This window comes from Papio anubis, chromosome 9, assembly GCF_008728515.1.
Source record: "Papio anubis isolate 15944 chromosome 9, Panubis1.0, whole genome shotgun sequence".
Lineage (NCBI taxonomy): Eukaryota > Metazoa > Chordata > Mammalia > Primates > Cercopithecidae > Papio > Papio anubis.
This window is the reverse complement of record NC_044984.1, coordinates 126,349,247-126,373,488: the sequence shown is the minus strand read 5'-3', so window position 1 is coordinate 126,373,488 and position 24,242 is coordinate 126,349,247. Positions and strand designations below refer to the sequence as shown.

Below are 24,242 nucleotides of genomic sequence, written 5' to 3'. Positions count from 1 at the left end.
GGGTGTGGTGGTACCTGCCAGTAATCTTAGCTACTCAGGAAGCTGAGACAGGAGAATCGTTTGAGCCTGGGAGGTAGAGGCTGTAGTGAGTCGAGATCGCGCCACTGCACTCCAGCCTGGACAATAGAATGAGACTCCATCTCAAAAAAAAAAAAAAAAAAAAAAAGTTGTGTTAGGATGATAAAATTATGGCGAATTATTCATTTTCTCTAACAGGAAAATTATGAAAAATCTGTACTTAGAATGGTTTTTTTTATCTTTTTATAAATAAATGTGTGCCTGTCTGTATTTTATATACAACACCTCTGCACTCAATAATACTACCTAAAAATCTTTTGGAAACAGAAATTAGTACAAATCTTTTGGAAACAGAAATTAGTACATTATTACAATATGTAATAAAAAATTCTGAATCTATTTCTAGAGTTTCACTAGTCAAAATAAAAATCACACAATTAGCTATTAGTAATAAAACTCAGCTGGGCGCGGTGGCTCACGCCGTTTAGGAGGCCAAGGCAGGCAGATCATGAGGTCAGAAGATCGAGACCATCCTGGCTAACATCGTGAAACCCCACCTCTACTAAAAATATAAAAAATTAGCCAGGCGTGGTCACAGGCTCCTGTAGTCCCAGCTACTCAGGAGGCTGAGACAGGAGAATGGCAAAAACCCAGGAGGTGGAGGTTGCAGTGAGCCAAGACCGCGCCACTGCACTCCAGCCTGGGCGACAGAGCGAGATTCCGTCTCAAAAAAAAAAACAAAAGAAAAGAAAGTAATAAAACTCATGCGGAATTTTTTTTCCCAAAGAAATGGATGCTTTTCATTTTAACCCTTTTCTATTTTCTTAGATAGATACCCACTGTTATTTGCCTCAAAAGTCTACAAGTCAAAATGGAGACTCCTTAGTTTTCCTCTTTCAGTCTTATAAGCAATTTTTTATTAGGAAATATATCACACACACAAAAGAAATTATAAAATATATGCAAGGCTTTCAAAGCACAGTAAAATTAATCACAGAATTTAAATAGTAAGATATCATTCACTAAACAATCCATTCAACTTGTTTGGAATTTTCATAACACAATGTTGAGGAGGAGAGTGGAAAAATACATACATACAATTTAAAGCAGTAATAATAAAGCGATCCCTATACACATTACATGCCTTAAGAAATAAAATTTTGGCTCTTGAGATTATACCGGAAGACAAAAATAAAAAAAGAAATAAAAATTTACCCATACCTTAAAAACTCCATACACCCGCTTCTATACTAACTACCCAAAATGTATGTTAAACATTTCCCTAAAGAACCCTTGTGCTCTGTTGGTGGGAATATAAACTACTACAGCCATTATGGAAATCAGTATGAAGGTTCCTCAAAAAAGTAAAAATAGCACGAACATATGATCCAGCAATCCCACTTCCAGGTGCACAGCCAAAGGAAAGGAAATCTGCGTCTTGAAGAGGTATCTGCACTCCTGTGTTCACCGCAGCACTGTTCACAACAGCCAAGCTATGAAAACAACCTCAGTGTCCAGCAACAGATGAACAGATAATATAGTATATACACAATGGAATACTCTTCGGTAACAAAAAGCAAGGAAACCCTGCCATTTACGACAACATGAAAACTTAGAGGGCATAATGCTAACTGAAATAAGCCAGAGAAAGATAAATGCTATACAGTATCACTTACATGTGTAATCTTTTTTTTTAAGAGACAGGGTCTTGCTCTATAGCCCAGCCTGGAGTGTAGTGGCACAATCATAGCTCACTTCAGCCTCAACCTCCTGGGCTCAAGCGATCTTCCCGCCTCAGCCTTCTGAATGAATAGCTGGGACTACAGGCACATGCCACACCTGGCTAATTTTTTAATTTTTTTGTAGAGATGGTGTCCTGTGTTGTGCAGGCTGGTCTTGAATACGCAGTCTCAAGCGACCCTCCAGGCTCAGCCTCTCTAAGTGCTGGGATTGCAGGTGTGAGCCAGAGTGCCCAGCCTATAGTTAACAATATTGCACTGTATACTTGGAATTTGCTGAAAGAGTAGATCTTAGCCATTCTCACCGAACAAAACACAACAAGGGTAACTGCTAACTAATTTGATTGCAGTAATCACCTCACTATCCTTACACCAAATCACTTTGTACATTTTATATAAAATTTTATTTGCCAATTATACCTCAATAAAGCAGAAACAAAAAAAAAAAACTGTGTCCTTACAGTGTCATCACCTGTGGGTGTGTGTCTAAACCCTCTTGGCTTTGCTTACACCCGCGCATCGACGTGCACGATGGCAGGGCTCTCTGTTTTGCACTGGGTGCTCTATTAGTACTCCTCCAGGACACAGCCCATACATTCTGTGGCCAATGGACAATCTGGTTCTTTCCAATTTGGGGCTGCCAAAAACAATGCTGCGAGGAACATTACTGCACATGTGTTCCGGTGCACAGATACAACACTGCACATGTGTTCCGGTGCACAGATACAACACTGCATATGTGTTCTGGTGCACAGATACAAGTCTCCCTAGAGCATTGTGCTGGTCAGAGTATGCTCTCTGCTCACCTTTTCCAGATGATGCAAAACGTTTCCAAATAACTAGACCAAGCTCCACTCTCATCAAAAGCAGACGAGAATCCCACAGCTCTACATCAACAGATTCTCTCCAGTTTAACTCTTAGCAGTCTTGTGCATGGAATGGAAAGTCTGAGCAGTTTAATTTGTACTGTAGAGACTGCATCTCTTTTTCATGTTTATAGGCACTCCTGGCCTATTGTTCTACTGTTCTAATGCAGATATTTATCAATGTGGTCTATAAATGCATTAATATATTATATTCCTCTAGGCATTAGCAGTAAAGATGTCCCACTAACAAATTTTCTGATAATCACCGACTTAAGAGTTATCTTCTTTTTTTCAGTGGGGTTGGGGGCGGTGGAGACAGAGTTTTGCTCTGTCACCCAAGGAAGTGCAGTGGCACAATCTTGGCTCACTGCAACCTCTGCCTCCCGAGTTCAAGTAATTCTTGTGCCTCGGCCTCCAGAGCAGTTGGGACTACAGACGCGCACCACCACACCCAGCTAATGTTTTTGTGTTTTTTAGTAGAGACAGGCTTTTACCATGTTGGCCAGGATGGTCTCTAACTCCCGACTTCAGGTGATCTGCCGGCCTCTGCCTCCCAAAGTGCTGGGATTACAGGTGTGAGCCACCGTGCCCAGCCAAGAGTTATCTTCAATTGTATAAAACCCATTACAATGAGTACCTAAATAGCAGAATCAAATTACTATTCTCCATTGAAAGGAACCAGGCTCTTTGTCGAAATGGCTGATTCCAGGGCTGGATCAAGGAATATATATATATATACAAGGTGAACTTTAAACACTTTGTGCCATAAGGAAGTACTCAGGAAGTAAGAGAGGTATGTTGAAAGTATACTAGAGCCAGCTTGAACAGGCTCCAGTTGGTCAATCACAGATAACCTGAGTATCAAAATAAATAATAACAGAACCACCAGGAGGGGGGTTGGGCAGTAAATGACTGGCAAGGAGCATCAGGCAACTTCATGGAGTGATAGAAATGGACATGTCGACCATTGTGTGGGTTACATGGGTGTACGCACTTGTCAAAACTCTGCAAACTGTTAACACTGAAGATCTGCGTGTTCTGTTTGTAAAGTATGCATCAATTTAATGTAATTTACCATTTTTACAGACTAAAGAAGAAAAAACACATATCACTGTCAATAGATGTATTTGACAAAATTCAACATCAATTCATGATATACCAGAAGTAAAAGGGAATTTTCTTACCTTGATAAAGAAAATCTGCAAAATCTACAGCTAACATCTTACTTAACGGTGAGAGACTAACGGCTTTCCCCCTAGATCAGGAAGGAGATCATACTGGACACCCTTGCCAGTACAATAAAAAAAAAGAAAAGAAATAAAAAGCATACAGATTGAAAAAGAAAAAAAATCCTGCTCTATTTGCAGACATGATTCTCTATGTAGAGAATCCCATGGAATCTACAAAAAAGCTCCTAAAACTAATAAATGAGTTTAGCAAGGCTGCAGAATGTAGGTTCAAATAATCAACTGTATACCCTATATACTTGCAATAAACAGCTGGAAACTTTTTAAAGTACTACTTATAATACCCCCCAAAATTGGAATACTGAGGGATAAATCTAAGAAAATATATGTATGCTGAAAGTTACAAAATGCTGATGAAAGAAACCAAAGAATACTGAAATAAATGGAGAGATATACCATATTCATGGACTGGAAGACTCATATTGTTAAGATATCACTCCTCCCCAAACAGGTCAATAGATGCAACACAATTCTAAACAAAATTCTAGGAAGATGTTTTAAAGATATCAACAAGCTGATTCTAAAATGCATACAAAAAGGTAAAGGAACTAGAATGACCAAAATAATTTTGAAAAAGGAGAACACACTTGGAGAACTCACACTACTTGACTTTGAAACTTTAGTAAAGCTATAGTAATCACAATAGGGTGACACTGGCAAAGAGAAAAACACGCAGTTAAAGAGAAGGGAAGAGAAGAGAATCCAGAAACAGAATCATACAAGCAGGTCAACTAATCTTTGGCAAAGATGCAAGTCAACTCAACATACACAGGATAGTCTTTTCAAGAAATGGCATGGAACAATTGATTACTCACATGCAAATTTCTTATGTTTGCCATGTTACACAAAACTGTACTCAAAATAAATCAGACACCTAAAAGTAAAACCGTAATTCTAGAAGAAAACACAGAAGAACATCTTTCTGACCCTGGATTGAGCAGAGTTCTTAGATATGGCATCAAAAGCAAATCCATAAAAGAAAAAAATGATAAATTGTACTTCCACAAAATTTAAAACTTTTGTTCTGAAAAAGATAGTGTTAAGAGAAGGAAAAAACAAGCCAAAGACAGGAAAAAATATTTGCAAATCATGTAGCTGACAAAAAACATGTCCATATTTATGTGAAGGACTTTCAAATGCAATAATAACTCAATGAAAAAATGGGTGAGACATGAACAGATACTTCGTCAAAGATATACAAAAATCAAATGAAAAAATGCCCAACTTTATTAGTCTTCAGAGACATCCAAATTAAAATAATCTAGACCTGGAATGACTAAAGAAGAAAACTGACAATAACAAGTACTAGGGAGGAAGCAAAACAAAAAGAACTATCCTACATTGCTACTGGGAACACAAAATGGTACAGGCACTTTGGGAAAGTCTGGAAGTTTCTTTTCATCTTTTCTTTTCTTTTTTTTTTTTGAGACAGAGTCTCACTCTGTCGCCCAGGCTAGAGTGCAGTGGTGCCATCTTGGCTCACTGTAACCTCCACCTCCCAGGTGCAAGAGATTCTCCTGCCTCAGACTCCCAAGTAGCTGGGACTACAGTGGCACGTCACCACGCCTGGCTAATTTTTTTTTTTTTTTTTTTTTAAGTAGAGATGGGGTTTCACTGCATTGGTTAGGCTGGTCTCAAACTCCTGGCCTCAACTGATCTGCCAGCCTCGGCCTCCCAAAGTGCTGGGATTACAGGCGTGAGCCACTATGCCCAACCTTATTCATTTATTTATTTATTTTGAGTCGGAGTCTCACTCTGTCACCCAGGCTGGTGTGCCGTGGCGTGATCTCAGCTCGCTGCAACCTCCATTTCCTGGGGTCAAGCAATTCTCCTACCTCAGCCTCCCGAGTAGTTGAGATTACAGGTGCCTGCCACCACACCCAGCTAATTTTTGCATTTTTAGTAGAGATGGGGTTTCACTACGTTGGCCAGGCTGGTCTCGAACTCCTGACTTCAGGTGATCCACTCCCCTCAGCTTCCCAAAGTGCTGGAACTACAGGTGTGAGCCACTGCACCTAACCACCTTTTTATGTTTTTGAGACAGGGTCTCACTATGTGGCCCTGTGGCCCAGGATGGAGTACACTGGCATGTTCACCACTCACTGCAGCCTCGAACTCCAGGACTCAGCAATCGTTCCACCTCTCAGCCTCCGAAGTAGCTGGGACTACTACAGGTGTGTATCACCACACACAGCTTTTTATTATTTTTTTTTGAGGAGGAGTCTCACTCTTGTCACCCAGGCCGGAGTGCAATGGGGTGAACTCAACTCACTGTAACCTCCACCTCCCAGGTTCAAGTGATTCTCCTGCCTTAGCCTCCCAAGTAGCTAGGATTACAGGTGCCCACCACCACACCCGGCTAATTGTGGTATTTTTAGTAGAGATGGGGTTTCACCATGTTGGCCAGGCTGGTCTCAAATTCCTGACCTCAGGTGATCTGCCTGCCTTGGCCTCCGAAAGTGCTGGGATTACAGGTGTGAGCTACCACGCCCGGTCTAATTGTTAAATTTTTAGTAGACAGGGTGTTTGTTTGTTTGTGTTTTTTTGAGGTAGGGTCTCATTCTGTGGCCCAGGCTAGGGTGCAGTGGTACTATCTCAGCTCATTGCAACCTTCACCTCCTGGGTTCAAGCAATTCTCGTGCCTCCAGAGAAGCTAGAATTACAGGCATGTGCCACCATGCCCGGCTGATTGTTGTATTTTTAGGAGAGACAGGGTTTCACCATGTTGGCCAAGCTGGTCTCTAACTCTTGACCTCAGGTAATCTGCCCACTTCGGCCTCATGCCTAGTCCAGGCTGGTCTTAAATTCCTGGCCTCAAGTGATCCTCCCACCTTGGCCTCCCCAAGTGCTGGGATTTCAGGCGTGAGCCACAGTGTCTGGTCCAGGTTGGTCTTAAATTTCTGGCCTCAAGCAATCCTCCCGCCTCAGCTTCCCAAAGTGCTGGGATTACAGGTGTGTGCCACTGCACCCGACCAGATGGTTTCTTAAGTTCAACATACCCATAAATCTGATTCCTAGTTTTGTTTTGTTTTTTTCAAATCATGCAGCCAGCAACCCAAACCAGAATAATTTCAGAGAGACTCTGACTCCTAGGCATTTACCCAAATGAGATGAATGCCTATGCTGACAAGAAAAACTGTATGTGAACATTTACAGCAGCTTTACTCCCAACTTCCAAAAACTGGAAACAACCTAAATCTTCTTCAAAGGGTAAATGGATAAACAAACTGGGGGCACATTCACACAATGGAATAGCACTCAGCAATAAAAAGAACGAATTAATAGTAAATAAAACAAAGTAGATGAATCTGAAATGCATTATCTTAAGTGAAAGAAGTCAGACTGAAAAGCAACCCAGACTAGGATTCCATAGATATTCATTCTGGAAAAGGCAAAATCATTAGCAATGGAGAACAAAGGTCAAGGGAGGCGTGAAGGGTTGATGAGGGAACATTTTGGGAGGTGATGGAGCTAACTGTTCTGTTGCTTGACTGTGGCGGTGGTTACACAACTCAAAGGATTCATCAAAATTCACAAGCGCAGACTAAAAAACAGTGCATTTTACTGAATGTAAATTAAATAAGTTTAAACAAACATAAGCAAATAAATACTGACAGTGATATATTATAGCCTACTGATTCTAATAAATGTAGACAGAATGATGGAGTTAGAAAACCCAGCATGATTCTTTATAGCAATAACTGATTCAGGCAAGACTCATCAACAGATGCTAGAACTAGTGAGTAAAAGTTTAAGGAGATTCAGGATATTTACATAGTCTCAAAGTATCTTCCCCCAAATTACTCATCATTTACAAAAGGCAAAATAAATAAATTTCCACTGGACAGGGCTGGTAGAAACCAACTTAACGAAGTGGTCAGAGTTAACATTACTAGTTACAGGACAAAGTGACATCACAGCCTTCCGATAAGACATTGAATTGGACATACCATTACTTCTATAGCAATCTTCTCAAAAATGCATGATTCAAATAGGACACAAGAAAACATCAGACAATCCCACATCAAAGGACACTGTACAAAATAGCTGGTCTATACTTTTCAAGGCCCAGGCCAAGGCCAAAGCCAAGGTCATGAAAGACTGAGAAACCAGCCCAGATTAAAGAGGCCAGAGAGGTATGACAACTTGATACTGGACCAGGGGGAAGAAACTATGACGGACATCCTTGAGACAAAAGATGAAATTTGAATGTAAACTATGGATTAGAATATATTATTGTATTACTGTACAATTTCCTGATATTTATTACTGTACTGCCATCAGGTAAGGAAACAGTCTTATCTAACACATGCTGAATTATTTACAGATAAAAGAGTATGATATGTTTTATATAGGTGTGTATATATATGAGAATGAAAATAATGCAAATGGGGCAAAAACAACTGGTAAACTTGGTAAAGCGTATAAGGGTTTTTTTAAATAATTATTGCAACTATTATGTACATTTGAAATTATGTCAAAATTTAAAATAACAACAAAAATCCCAAGGATGAAACTGCTTTCACAACCCAGCACTATCTATTCCAAAACTAGCAGAAATTTTACAGTTTGTTTTAGTTTGTTTTGTGAGACGGAGTCCTGCTCTACTCCCAGGCTGGAGTGCAGTGGCACAATCTCCGCTCACTGCAAGCTCCGCCTCCGGGTTCAAGCAATTCTCCTGTCTCAGCCTCCTGATTAGCTGGGATTATAGGCGTGCACCACCACGCCAGGCTAATTTTTATAGTTTTAGTAGGGACAGCGCTTCACCCTGTTGGCCAGGCTGGTCTCGAATTCCCGACCTCAGGTGATCCGCGCGCCTCAGTCTCCCAAAGTGCTGGGATTACAGGTGTGAGTGACCTGTGTTTTTAAACTAATTGGCATTACTAATTTAACAGAGTGAATTTGCAAAAAATTGAAAAAATCAGTTTGCATTCACTTAATATCCGTTTAGAAGCCTATGGTCCTGATGATTTTCAGAAGTGTATTTCACTTCAGCATTTCCTCCAGCTATGGAAAATACCAATTTATCATCTACTTGAATCTTTTTTTTCTTATTCTGTTTTGCACTGTTCTCAAAATACAGATAAAGGACACAAGAAAGAACCAACATGTAAAACACAGCACACAAGGAATCCTGAGTACACATTCAACAGGACTAAGTATTAGATGACATGCAGGCTAAAGCTACTACCGCATTACAAGTATACGAAAGAAAACAATGCACTAAGATCTGTGTCATCATTAACTCATGCAATGTAATTTTATAATTGTATATGCAGGAAGATTTTTTACTGTTTAAAAATAAGAAATGGGCTCTGGAAAAAAAATGCTGAAGAGCAAGTAGTATATCGAAGGTTAAAATATCTGGATGAAGGAAAAGTTTGGGATGAGACTACATTTGAGAACCATCGAAAAGTACCTGAAATGGTTGCTGCTGGGATGAAAAAGCAGCAGAAACCTTTGGCGGAAGCTGGGTTGCTATAGCAACAGGAGTCCCAGTCTGCCCATCCTTTCCTGTCACAACCTTTACCTGAGAGGAAATATTTTGAGAAAAAAAGGCAACATGATTTTTACAACTGCTCAAAATTTTGTTAGAATTTTATTGCTGATAGCTCACTGACATTTGGGGTTTAAAAATGGAATGTTTTTGCATCAAATCCTGTAAAAGGATACTGAACTGACAGATTTATAGCACAACAACCTAACTCAAACTGCAAACCTTGCAGAAACTCCAATTTAAGTCAAAGTGCAATATCTTTAGATTCTGCAACTTCAAATTTTAAAAATGCATATGGCAGACAGACTTCAAGTAACAAAGCCCTAAGAACTCTGCAGGAGATCTGCACAATAGCCACTCTGTTATATGTAGGGTCAGAATGGCAAAGGTCTTTTTCACCAGGAAGTTAGAAAAACGAATCTGTTTTCTTTCTAAGCACAGAGAAGGGAGATTGAGCTTACAGACAACATTGGTATACAAACGTAAGAGAAATGAATTTTACTGTTTCAGGACAATAGAGGTGAAATCCTCAAAATAATCATATAAACCTGTTGAAAAATAAATATAATCCATCCTGGAAAAGGCGTTAAAAGAAAACACAAAATGGCAAAGTCACACAAATACATCCATAGATACCAGTAAGGACTGCTTGAGCAAAGAGACTAGCTTTTGTTCACCAAAAGCGGATTTCTTTGCAGAAGAGCTGACAAATATTTAAATTATTTTAACTGTATCATAAAACAAAATAAGCTCCACCAACATAGTATACACTACACAACACAAAGGCACAAAATACAGTGCGTCACGGTCCAATCTGCTCTCACTCTGGTTTTCAGGAAGTCTCAGACTCACCATGGTACTAAGAAATCTCAGTTAAGGGGTTTATTATGTGCCATTCCAAGCACCCAAAAAGTATACTCTCTAAAAAAGAGTCACTCTTAAATATCACTTAATAGGTATTTGTAAAAATGAGTTTTAAGTATGATCTCAAATCTTAAGACTACATCTAAAAACTGAGTAACTTCTCAAACTAGTTTTTTGCCATAATAACTATTTCAATGATGAAGGTCCCATATACATACATCTAGTGACTTATGACTGGTTATTATAAAAAGCTAGTGACTTAAATCGGTTGAAAACCATGCTGATGGTGTCTTTAAGGAGCTCTATAGAAGTAAAATGTGAAACTTGGAAAACCAGACAAAGGGTGCTGGGCTTTCACACTTTCGGCTGGTGATAGCCGTCAGCGTCAGCCAACAAACCACACACCCAGATACAAGGGGGAAAAACTGGACACGCTTGCTGAGCTCTCTGAACCTGAGATCAACCCTTGGTGCTCAATGAAAACATTGGGTGTTGAATACGCACTCATCGCAGCGCAGCTCCGTCCCTTCCTCCTGACACACTTCTGGGCTCAACAGCTCTTCCTTCCCATGAAGGAGGCCAAACACATTCTTCACGTCTACTTACGGCTCAAATCCTTGTGAAACCAAAACCTTAAAATACCGCAGGCTCAATAAATTATTACTTAATTCACTGTTGCATAGACTCTGATCATCTAGAAGATTTGTACTAAGCAAATTAACTCCTATTTCTTACCTCGTCATTGATAACCTCAGATTTTTCTTCCTCCTCTTCCTCCTCCTCCTCCTCTTCTTCAATGTCCAAATCATTCTGCCTAAGATATGCTTGTAATGGGGCATAATGTTTCTTCTTGAAAGCTAAGAAATCCATCATGTTCCCTTGAAAGTGTTGCAAGAAAAACAGTTCAATCAAATACTCCTTGAAGACCTCCTTCAGAGCCTGCATCTCCTGGTAATGATAGTCCAGGCACTGCTTCCTCATCTGCGCCATCTCCGGAGAGGCTGGGGGAATCTCCTCTAACTTCCTGGGAGCCTTCTTCACTCCCGCGTTCCCCACAGACGTGAGTGGGAGGCTGGAAAGGCCTGGGGGCACGGCAGTCCTGGAAGGGCTGGTGGGCGGGGGTGGGGACGTCATCCCAAACCCTGCTGCGCCCCCAGCCCCGGGGAGCAGCACGCCGGGCGTCCTCTCGAAGCCCAGGGGCCGGGACAGCGGCGGCCCCTGCAGCACCTGCTGCTGCTGGACCAGCTGGCCCTGGATGATGCTGCTGATCTGTGGTGGCAAGTTAGCCGTGGTGATGTGGCTTGGGCTGGCCAGGGGCTGCAGGCCAGCCCCACCTGCGGCTGCAGGGCTCTGGGGTCCCAAGTGGTGGATGGTGCCCCCTGACTGTGTGTGGGGCTGGGAGGGTCTCCGCTCTCGGACTGTGATGGGCGTACCCGGGTGCTGGAGCTGAACCTGGGCTCCCTGGGCGATCTGGGTGAGTCCTGACCCATCCTGAAACACAAAGTGTCCGCCACTGGATGGGCTCAAGCTGATCTGCCTCACCAGCACGCTGGCATCCACGAAGCCCCCCGTGGGGCTGCTGCTGCAGAGGCCCAGCCCAGGGCCAGGAGCCCCTGCACGCACATTCTGCAGGGCCTGCCCCGGCCCGGGGCTGGGCTGCGTGGGGCTCTGGGTCTGGACCTGCTGGGACAGTGGGGACGTGACCTGAATGTATGATGGAGACCCGTGCTCGAACCGCCGAGGCTGAGCACTGAACTGGAAGCCCGGAGAGGTGGGGCTGGGGAGCGGCAGCGGGGCCAGTGTGATCTGCTGGTTTCCCCCGACGACAGGGCCCACGCTCTGCAGGGTGATGTTCACATTCTGCCCGGCTGCAGGGCTCCTATTCATCAGCTGCTGTATTTGGTAACTGGGAGACTGGGGTGCCGATGGGCTCGCTGAGGGAGCGAAGGGAGCTGCGGGGGACGGGGGTGGGTTGGGGTGGGCCGACTGCTCCTCACCCTCGCTGCCAGGGCAGGCCCTGGGCCTCTGCAGCTGATGCTGGACGTTCTGGGGGCCAGTGCCATGGTGCATGATCACCTCCCTTCTGTATTCAATGTGTCGTTCTCCTAAAAATTAAAATTAAAATCAAGTTACTTGAAGGCACACATAATTGTTTTATTATCATTTAACGGCACTGAAAAGACACTGTGAAAGTATATTCCCACTGCATCTGATTCAAACGACAGAGCTGACTCACAATCAATATGGTACAGCTGGAGAAATGTGTCCTCAGTCACTGCTGTGCCTGGGGTGGCCCCCATGGGAGTGGGTGGGTAATCTAAACCACCTACTGAGGGAAGAACGTAGCAATCACCGCTGACCTCAACAGCTAACCTGTGTGGGCGCTTGGAGAGACCAGGCCATCCCTCAAATCCTCACGGCCGCCCTGTGGGGTAGGCACTACTCACATCTCATTTGAAGGACTAGGAGACTGAACTATAGGAGTACCTGTGAGCTGTTCAAGGCCACACAGCCGGCAGGCAGAAGAGCAAGGTCTGAAGCCAACACTCACGCTGTGGACCACGAGGCCCCTTTCCAGCCTCTGCCCGCCTCTCCCTACGGAGGGACAGCTCCCTGCTCACTGCCGCCCAGTGCCCAGGACACATTCTGTGACTCTTGTTGAATAAGGGTGTGCAGCACCACCTCGCCAGAAGCAAATACCCAGCCCTCTCCAGCCAGTAGTTCTTATCAACCTCCAGGACTACCTCAACTGCAAACTCTCCTCTTGTAGATCCAGTTCAAAGACACTGAGCCCCAGTTTTGTGTCAGGCCCGGTGCTACCACAGGAGAGTAGAGACAGACACGGGTAAGACGGTCCTTGCCCTGGGGAGGCTGCCAGCCTATGCCAGGAGCTAGGAGAAAATATGACATCAAGTCCTGGAGTGGAAGGTAGGGAACGGCCTCAGATCTCAACATTCTCCCTAAGAACACACGAAGAGAAGAAACTGAGAAGGTCTCAAGGGAGAGAGAAGGGAGATGGCCAGGACCTGGCTCTTACTCTGGGGTGAGTCGCCTTTCTGGTTTTGCAAACTCCCTGGGAGGCTGTACCACAACCTCAAAGGAGCTCTAACCCAAACACTGCTGAGCACAAGTGGACGAGAAACAGGAGAAACAGCCGTGGAGGAGCAGATGGGGCCACTGAGGAAAGTCAGCTTTCAGGACAGGATGAAGCAGAGGATGGAGCAGACAAGGGTAATCCTGGGGTGAGACAGGGTCAGACCTGGGCTATAGACTTCAGTATCTACAGGGGAAAGGAGGACTAAAGGTAAGCAGTGGGCCCCACCACTGCAGCCCCATCTGTTCCCCATTGTGGTCGCTCTTTCTCCCCTAAGAGAAGCAAGGGTGCAAATGCAATGGTGAGTGGCACCTGGCACCCAACTGAGTGCCAGCATTCCAAGAGGAGAGGTGGGACACTGTCCCACATCAAGGGGGTGGCTGCTGCTTGGATCTATTTAATAACTAATTTATGTCATAAAGGAGCAAAAATCTCATTCAAGTTTTCAAGGGAAGCAGATGGACTCTTGGTGTCATAGTTTAGCACTGAGCCAGTGGGTGAGAAGCCACACCACCCCCCAACATTCCGTTCACATTTAGGCCCACCACAGAAGCCAGCTTGACCTGGATGCCACCATTCAGACTTCTCCAGTCCTGCTGGACATACCCAGCTGCCCCTGTCTTCTTGGGGAGCCTTCACCTCAACCCTGGGTGGACAGCTATCAGAGAGCTTCTTCTTGCTTCCTCCAAGACAAACAAGACCCCCTGTTCATCACAAGGACATCACTGCTTATCTCTATGAGAAAATGCACAGTGGATTTTTAAAAATCATGAATCTAAAGAGGATAAAAAATGGCCAGGCGTGGTGGCTCACACCTGTAATGCCAGCACCTCGGGAGGCTGAGGCAGGAGGACCACTTGAGGTCAGGTGTTCAAGACCAGCCTAGGCAACAAAGTGAGGCCCCATCTCTATAAGAAAAATACAAAAATTAGCCAGCCATGGTGGCAATGTAGCAGCCTTACTCTCGGCTACTCAGGAGGCTGAAGGAGGAGATCACTTGAGCCCAAGAAATTGATGCTGCAATGAAGAACAAGATTCCATCCCCCCAAAAAAAGAAGTTACAAAATGTATAAGGCTCTTCCAAGTTTCGGGTACCCAGCTGAAATATACGTATATATGAAATCAAAAACTACAGAATTTATAAATGCACAAGTATATTCCTTACAAACATTTTTAAAGTGCACATTTAAACTAGCAGCAGAAAGGCATGCTTTGATCAGATGGTTAGTTTCTGAAGATGGGAGTCAGAAGACAGCACACAGTCTGCAACAACCATAGCTTAAGGGAAGAGCAGGGCCACAGAGAAACCCAAGAGCATGCCCCTCCCACCACTCAGCAGAGAGCCCATCAGAGTGGGTGCAGGGACAGGAGCTCCCGGTGGGGGCAGTTAACAATGCTTATTACTTGCAAAACAAGCTTCTGTTCCTGATCTTATTAAACAAGCATTACGATAGGAGATCAGTGTGAAACTGGCACAAAAGCTAAATTAACATAGGTAGAGTATATTCGGGATTATTTCCTTACAATACATTCCCAGAGTGTCAAAGGAGATCAGTAAGAGAAAATGAGGGCTAGAAAGAAACTCTCACATACAGTAATTCAGAAAACCAGGGGAAAGGTAAGCGTTAGGAATTTTAAAGTTACGTTATAAAAACTAATTAATGTATTGAGAAAATTCAACTTAAACTCTCATCACAAACCATACATCAAAATAAATTAAGTGGCCGGGCCTGATGGCTCGTGCCTGTAATCCCAGCACTTTCGGAGGCCAAGGCAGGCGGATCACTGGAAGTCAGGAGTTCGACACCAGCCTAACCAACATGGTGAAACCCCATTTCTACTAAAAATAAAAAAATTAGCTGGGCGTGGTAGTACACGCCTGTAATCCCAGCTACTCAGGAGGCTGAGGCAGGAGAATCGCTTGAACCTGAGAGGTGGAGGCTGCAGTGAGCAGAGATTGAGCCATTGCACTCCAGCCTGGGCAACACAACCAAAACTCTGTCTCAAACAAGCAAATAAATAAATAAAGCATTTTTATAAGCTAACTTTCTAAGTTTTATATTAAATGTAAAAAAAAAAAAAGAAATAAAGAAAAATCAAAATGTTCCTTCTGGTAGGTGATAGAAAAAAAAATGTTAAACTCGAACACAAAAGTGAGTATTTACTAAATCTCTGAAGGAAATTCAATTCCCTAACCTTAAAAATCATAAAGTTGGCCGGGTGCGGTGGCTCAAGCCTGTAATCCCAGCACTTTGGGAGGCCGAGACAGGCAGATCACGAGGTCAGGATATCGAGACCATCCTGGCTAACACGGTGAAACCCCGCCTCTACTAAAAAATACAAAAAACTAGCCGGGTGCGGTGGCGGGCGCCTGTAGTCCCAGCTACTCAGGAGGCTGAGGCAGGAGAATGGCGTAAACCTGGGAGGCAGAGCTTGCAGTGGGCTGAGATCCGGCCACTGCACTCCAGCCTGGGCGACAGAGCGAGACTCCGTCCCAAAAAAAAAAAAAAAAAAAAAATCATAAAGTTGTAACTGAAAAAATAGAAAGATTTGAAGATAATTTTTAAATGTTTAAAACTCAAAAACTAAATCATCAAAATCTAAAACTAAATATCTTGGAAAGAATATTTGAAGTAAGTATGACAAAAAGCTATTACCAATACCGTAAAAAGCACTCATACAAATCACTAAGAAAAACATTAAAATCCCAGTAGAAAAATGAATTAAAGACAAAAAGAGGCTGAGCATGGTGGCTCACGCCTGTAATCCCAGCACTTTGGGAGGCTGAGGCTGAGGCGGGTGGATCACCTGAGGTCAGGAGTTCAAAACCAGCCTGACCAACGTGGTGAAACCCTGTCTCTACTAAATACAAAAAATTAGCCGGGCTTGGTGGCACATGCCTGTAATCCCAGCTATTTGAGAGGCTGAGGCAGGAGAATCGCTTGAACCTGGGAGGTGGAGGTTGCAGTGAGCCAAAATCTCGCCACTGCACTCCAGCCTGGGCAACAGAGCGTGACTCCTACTCAAAAAAAAAAAAAAAAAAAGTTCACAAAAGGAGAAAAGCATGTACTTAATCAGCTTAGAGGAAAATGACCAACGTTGCTACTAAAAAGAGGAATACAGACTAAAATAAATATTTCCCCAGACCCACTTAGCCAAGACTTTAAATTAGACAACTGGCACTCCACTAATCCTGCTAAAGGGAATTACAGAAGCAATTTGGGAAGATGTAGAAAAGATTTCAAATGGGTTCAGAACCAAACAACGCCCTGTAGGAGTAGACTGCATACGGCAGTAGGAAAGGGGAAGGAACCCATCTGACCCCAAAACTTTTGGCCTAGTAACCCTACTTCTAGAAATCTATCTGAAGGAAATTAACCTACCAATCTAAAAAATTGTACATAAATAATACTCACTGCAGAATAACAAAAAAATTAAAAAGCATAATCAAAAATTTCCAGTGTTGAAGTTCTAGATGGAAAATATGTAATAAAACGAAAATTTCCAAATATATTAAGTGAAAAAAGCAGGTTACCAATTGCATAACACAATCACTACTAAGTTAAACATACAGAAAAAGATCCACTGAAACATATCAGAATATTAAAACTGACCTTCCCCTGATGAGCAGACACATCAAACCGTGATAGAGCCATACAACAGACACAATCCAGCAACACCAAGGAACAAACCATTGACACACCCACAACACAGTTGAGTCTCACACGTGCAAGATGCCAAATAACGAGGCCGAGGGCTGTGTAGGTCACTGGCATGACTTTCCGGACAAGGAAAATGGTGGGGACAGAGACTAGAACAGAACCTGACGGGCTGAAGGCGGAGACGGAGCTGACTAGAGAGGGGCATGAGGAAATGGGGAAGTAAAGAACTGTAGCTACAGCTTGATTTGTGATGCTGGTTACAAGATGGAATGTGTCTCTCAAAAGTACACAGATGGGCCAGGTGCAGTGACTTATGCCTGTAATCCCAGCACTTTGGGAGGCCGAGGCAGGCGGATCACCTGAAGTCAGGAGTTCGAGAACAGCCTGGCCAACATGGTAAAACCCCCCGTCCCTACTAAAAATACAAAATTTGGTTGGACATGGTGGCACGTGCCAGCTACTCAGGAGGCTGAGGCAGGAGAATCCCTTGATCCTGGGAGGTGGAGGTTGCAATGAGCCAAGATCACACCACTATACTCCAGCCTGGGCAACACAGCAAGATTCTGTCTCAAAAAAACAAAAGTAAACAGATGGCAACATTAAATGGACTAAGAAAAAAAATTCAACCGTACACTAAAAAGCATAAACTTGGATGAGCGTGCTGGCTCATGCCTGTAATCCCAACACTTTGGGAGGCTGAGGCAGGTGGATCACTTGAGGTCAGGAGTTCAAGACCAGCCTGACCAACGTGCAGAAACCCCATCCCTAACCAATAATACAAAATTAGCCGGGCATGGTGGCGCACACCTGCAATCCCAGCTACTTGGGAGGCTGAGGCAGGAGAATTGCTCGAACCCGGGAGGCGGAGGTTGCAGTAAGCCAAGATTGCGCCATTGCACTCTAGCTTGGGCAACGAGCGAAACTCCGTCTCAAAAAAACAAAGCATAAACTTTCACCATATGTAAATTATACTTCAATTTTGTTAAATGGCTCCCGACCTCAGTGACGTTATAAACAAGTTAGAGAAACAAAGACAAGCAACTATAATGCAGAGAAACTGTTCATCTAAAATAACACTTCTCAAAAACGTAGTACAGGTATCCCAATGGACAGCAAAGCTACCAACAATGGCTAAACAACTTTAAAAATTTTTAATGACTATGTTTCTAATTTTAACTCAATTTTAACTCCTAATTTTTTCTCTTTTTTTGACACCAAGTCTCACTCTGTCATCCAGGCTGCAGTACAGTGGCACAATCCTGGCCCACCATAACCTCTGCCTTCCAGGCTCAAGCAATCCTCCCACTTCAGCCTCCCAAGTAGCTGGGACTTAACAAATGCATGCCACCATGGCCGGCTAATTTTTGTATTTTTTGTACAGACGAGGTTTCACCATGTTGCCCATGCTGGTCTTAAACTCCTGGCCACAAGCAATCCTCCCACCTCAGCCTCCCAAAGTGCTGGAATTTCAGGCGTAAGCCACCATGCCTGGCCCCTAATTTTACTTATTTATTCAGAGACAGGGTCTCTGTTCCAGGCTGCAGTGCAGTGGCCCAATCTCACCTCATTGTAACTTCCACCTCCTGGGCTCAAGTGATCCTCCCACCCCAGCCTCCCAAGTAGCTGGGAGTATAGGCACACACCACTACGCCCACTTTTTTTTTTTTTTGAGACAGACGCTCACTCTTGTCACTCAGGCTGGAGTGCAGCGACATGATTTTGGCTCACTGCACCATCCGCCTCCTGGGTTCAAGCAATTCTCCCGCCTCAGCCTCCTGAGTAGCTGGGATTACAGGCATGCGCCACCATGCCCGGCTAATTTTTGTATTTTTAATAGAGACAGGGTTTCACTATGCTGGCCAGGCTGGTCTCCAACTCCTAACCTCAAGTGATCCACCTGTCTCGACCTCCCAAAGTGCTGGATTACAGGCATGAGCCACTGTGCTCAGTCAAATTTTTGTACTTTTTTGTACAGACAGGGTTTCTTTTATTTATTTTATTTACTTTTTTTTTTTTTGAGACGGAGTCTCGCTCTGTCGCCCAGGCTGGAGTGCTGTGGCAGGATCTCAGCTCACTGCAAGCTCCGCCTCCCGGGTTCACGCCATTCTCCTGCCTCAGCCTCCCGAGTAGCTGGGACTACAGGCGCCCGCCACCTCGCCCGGCTAGTTTTTTGTATTTTTTAGTAGAGACGGGGTTTCACCGTGTTAGCCAGGATGGTCTTGATCTCCTGACCTTGTGATCTGCCCGTCTCGGCCTCCCAAAGTGCTGGGATTACAGGCTTGAGCCACCGCGCCCAGCCCAGACAGGGTTTCAACATGTTCCCCAGGCTGGTCTCAAACTACTGGGGCTCAAACAATTCTCCTGCCTTGATCTCCCAAAGTGCTGGGATTACAGGCGTGAGCCACCACACCTGGCCTAGCCCCTAATTTTAATTCAACTCTCTACAGAGATGCTGACACACACATTTTGAAATTTTTTTTTTTTTTAATTTAAGACAAATAGATAAACAGGTATGATGAAGCAAGTATGGTAAAATGTTTCATGGAAACTAAGTGGCAGGTATACTAGTGTTCACCGTAAAATTTTCTCTTTTTTTTGAGACAGAGTCTCACTCTGTCACCTAAACTTCAGTGCCATGGCACAATCTCGGCTCACTGCAACTTCTGTCTCCTGGGCTCAAGTGATTCTTGTGCCTCAGCCTCCTAAGTAGCCGGGACTATAGGTGTGAGCCACCACAACTGGCTAATTTTTGTATTTTTAGTACAGACAGGGTTTCATCACGTTGGCCAGGCTGGTCTCGAACTCTTGATCTCATATGATCCACCTGCCTCAGCCTCCCAAAGTGCTTGGATTACAGGCGTGAGCCACTGCGCCCGGCCAGCCACAAAATTCTTTCAATCTTTGTGTATCTTTGAAATTTTTCATAATAAATGTTACAAAAAATACTTTCAATATAAGATAGTAGCACTAGATGTCACGTAACAAAAGCTATTAACCCAAGATCTACATGCTAACAAAACCTTCATTATTCTCCCACCAAAAGGCACATTACAAAAGTTCCGTACTAGTTCCTGAAATATATAAATTCCGAATGATACAAAGTGGGTTACACTGAATTTTTAAATTGTCTAGGGCCAGCTGCCATGATGCAGGGCAAGGAGGGAAGGCCTCTCTCAAGAACAGAATTTTGAAAGAACACACTAGGTGAGAGTGAGACCCATGCCCATGTAGGTCCCAATGTGCTAGACAGAAGCAATATGTGCCCAAGCGCTGAGCCAGGTGCAGTTGGTGGCTCAAGGAGAGTGGCTGGGGTCATGAGGTGATCAGCTGGGTGCTGGGCAACAAGGCCATAGGGCCATAGAGACAGCAGAGGCCTGGTCACTAATGGCCTCCAGAAACTGCCTTCAGAACTTTGGCTTTTGGTCTGAAGATGAGAAACCATGAAGGGAGCAGAGAAGCACACGATGTGATTTCTGTTTTAAACACATCACTCAGCTGCCATGCTGAGAGTAAACTGCAGAAGTCATGTTTGAGACCACTCTAGAAGGCACTGACAGGTCAGACTTAGGATGCAGAAGAAATGCACAGTTCACTACAAGGTGTTATAACCACAGCAACAGAGAGAGTGAAGCTGCCCCTGACAGAGAGAGAACAGAGCGTGTAAGAAACAGGTTCCCAGCCAGGCACGGTGGCTCATGCCTATAATCCCAGCACTCTGGGAGGCCAAGGCGAGCGAATCACGAGGTCAAGAGATCGAGACCATCCTGGCTAACACGGTGAAACCTCATCTCTACTAAAAATACAAAAAATTAGCCTGGCGTGGTGGCGGGCGCCTGTAGTCCCAGCTACTCAGGAGGCTGAGGCAGGAGAATGGCGTGAACCTGGAAGGCGGAGCTTGCAGTGAGCCGAGATCACGCCACTGCACTCCAGCCTGGGCAACAGAGCGAGACTCTGCCTCAAAAAAAAAAAAAAATACACACACATAAAACAAACAAACAAACAAACACACACACAAATGAAACAGGTTTCTCACATGTAAAAGTAGCAGTGTGGGGTAGAAAGATCCAGCCAGATGCAATGCGGGACATGTCAATAAGTTACGTTCAGTCAACATACGATTATAATATCCGGGACTTACAGACCAGAGAAAGGGTCTGAGGATTGCCCTGAGGCAGTGTAGCATTCACAGGTAACAGAGATGAGAAGGGATCAGTAAGGAGACTGGGGGTAGCAGCCAGTAAGGTAAGTGGAGACCCATTCAAGAGGGGTGTCTCGGCGGAGAAGCGTGATGGCTCAAGCCTGAAATCAACAGGAGGCGAGATGGAAGTGGATCCGAGGTCAGGAGATGAAGTATCCACAAAGCGAACACAGTGAAACCCGATCTCTACTAGAAATACAAAACGCGAGGCCGAGGTGGTGGGGCGCCTGTAATTGCTTCTCGAGCTGAGGCGGAAGAATAAGCGTGAACCGGAGAACACAGTGAGCTGAGATCGGCCACTGCACTCAACCTGGGGCGACAGGCGAACTCCCGTCTCAAAATAAAAAAATAGCGAGGCGAGATGGCGCCTGTAGTCAACTTCGGGGAGGCTGAGGCGAGGAGAATAAGCGTGATGAACCGGGGCGGGCACGGTGAAACTGAGATCAAACCACTGCCTCCAGCCTGGAGCTGAAGCGAGACTCGATCTCAAAAAAAAAAAAAAAAAAAAAAAAAGAGGGGTGTCTCCATGCCTGAGGGAGATAATGTTTCAAGGAAGCCACAAGCTGCTGCTGTAAGAGCTGCTGAAAGGGAACCTGGCAATGTGGAGGCACCAGAAATCCCCAAAGGACCTGTTTCAGTAGAGAGAGAGAGAGACCAAAAGCTTAACTGAAGTTGGTTTAAGAGACCAGTAGAGGCTGGGCGCAGTGGCTCACGCCTGTAATCTCAGCACTTTGGGAGGTCGAGGCAGGCGGATCAAGAGGTCAGGAGTTCGAGACCAGTCTGGCCAACACGGTGAAACCTCGTCTCTACTAAAAATACAAAAATTACCCAGGCGTGGTGGCGCGCACCTGTAGTCCCAGCTACTCAGGTGGCTGAGGCAGGAGAATTGCTTGAACCCGGGAGGCAGAGGTTGCAGTGAGCCGAGATCCTGCCACTGCACTCCAGCCTGGGTGACAGAGTGAGACTCTGTCTAAAAATAATAATAAGAATTACAAAAATCATTTTACTGCACATATTCTGCTAAAAAAAAGAAAGAACACAAATAAGTAAAAAAGACTACAACTCATCCATGAACCCAGAGAGAAGCCCTATGAACACTTCCACGGTCCCGGCGCCACGGCTCACGCTACAGCCCCAGCACTGGGAGGGCAAGGCGCTAGGACTGTTTGAGCTCAGGAGCTCGAGACCAGCCTGGGCAACACAGCAAGACCCTAATTCAAATAATAAAAAATTGGCCGGGCGTAGTGGCTCACGCCTGCAATCCTAACACTTTGGGAGGGCGAGGAGGGCGGACTGCCTGAGCTCAGGAGTTCGAGACCAGCCTGGGCAACGGAGTGAAACCCCGTCTCTACTAAAACCCAAAAAAATTGGCCGGGCACGGTGGCTCATGCCTGTAGTCCCAGCACTTCGGGAGGCCAACGGGGGCGGATCACGAGGTCAGGAGTTCCAGGCCAGCCTGACCAACACGATGAAATCCCATCTCTACTAAAAATACAAAAAAAAAAAAAAATAGCCGGGCGCGGTGGCGGGCGCCTGCAGTCCCAGCTACATGGGAGGCTGAGGCAGGAGAATCACTTGAATCCGGGAGGCGCAGGTTGCAGTGAGTCGAGATCGCGCCACTGCACTCCAGCCTGGGCGACAGAGACAGGCTCCGTGTCAAAACAAATAAAATAAAATAACAAAACAAAACAAAATAAAAAGTGAGCCAGGCATGGTGGCCCAAGCCTGCGGTCCCACCCCCTCGGGAGGTCGAAGCTCTAGTGAGCCGTGGTCGCGCCACCGCACGCCGACCTGTGCAACAGACCGAGACACCGTCTCAAAAAGTCACACTAACAAAGCACCGGGATGCGTTACTTTTCCGTCGCCGACACGGCGACAGCCGAGCGGAGGCCCGCGGAGACAGCGGCGATTACTAAGGCTCGGCCGCGGAGGACCAGGCGGGTCCACGCCGACAAGCAGCGGATTCGGACCGCGCTGTAACCCCCGTGGCGGCGCGTTCCGGGACACCCGTGGCGCGGGGTCCTTCAGTGCTGGGTGAATTCGCCCCGTCGCGCCTCAGGGAAGTGGTTCTGGACGTCCCATCCTCGCACCTCAGCGTCGCGCTCGTGACCGCGAGGGAAGCCCACGCGCGCGCCAGAAGCAACAGCCACCCCCGCAGCCCCGAGAACCAGGAGGCGCCGGCCGAGTCCCCCGATTCCCGCAAGGCCGCCAGGCCGAGCTGCCATCGACCACGCCCCCAGCCCAGGAGCCTGGAGGACCCAGCGAAACGGGCGCGCATCGCGCGACCTGCCGGCGACGGGCGCTACGACACGAAAGACCCGGGCCCGTGAGCCCTCAGCCCGGTCGCCCGCCCGGGGTCGCACACGGCAGCCACCACGGCCTGGTCCCCACGCGAAGCCCGAGGCCGGCCGGCAAGCGGGCCCTGTACGCCGGCGGCTGTGACTACGCGACCCCCGGGCCCTGGCCGCTGCCGTCCCGAGGGCCTCCCGCGCCTCCGCCCTTACTTACCCTGGGCCTCCAGGCTGCGCTCCGGCCGCGTCAGGAGAGCGGGAGGATGGAAGCGGCGCCGCAGCCGCTCATCGCATCCGGGGCCCCGGCGGAGGAAGCGGCGGCAAGGCTGCTACGGCGAGCCGGAAGGGACGCGCGTCGGCGCTCCCGTAGAGCTGCGCTTTCGCGGCGCGGCTCTGACCGCGCGAGGGCGCTGGAGGACGAGGGCGCCGGAGGACGAGGGCGCCAGAGGACTAAGGCGCCGCGAGACTCAGCGCGGTGGGCGGGGGCGAGGCCGAACGCGAGGCCGAGACTGACGGGGGGGGCGGGGCCGAGACTGACGGAGGCGGGGGCGGGGCCGAGACTGAGGAAGGCGGGGGCGGGGCCGAGACTGAGGAAGGCGGGGGCGGGGCCGAGACTGACGGAGGCGCAGCTACCTGGCTTTTCCACGCGCAGTTCGGGAAATGCGCCCACGGGGAACAGAAGTGGGCCGCCAGTTCTCATAGTCTGCAGATTCACCAAACAGACCAGGCTTACATGCAAGACCCAAACCCTGTGTGGCCCAGGCTG

General features: G+C 46.1%; 1 protein-coding gene across 1 annotated transcript in view; it reads right to left on the bottom strand.

The window, feature by feature from the left end:
* EP400 (E1A binding protein p400) overlaps positions 1 to 23,820 on the bottom strand; it is a 129,931-nt gene extending 106,111 nt beyond the window's left edge. The window contains exons 1-2 of the mRNA XM_031650941.1: positions 23,694 to 23,820; positions 10,967 to 12,336 (exon numbers count right to left, since the gene is read on the bottom strand). Of these exons, the coding sequence (XP_031506801.1) occupies positions 10,967 to 12,301 (1,335 nt within the window). The 5' untranslated portion in view covers positions 12,302 to 12,336; positions 23,694 to 23,820. The remainder of the gene's footprint in view (positions 1 to 10,966; positions 12,337 to 23,693) is intronic.
* Positions 23,821 to 24,242: the final 422 nt, after the last annotated feature.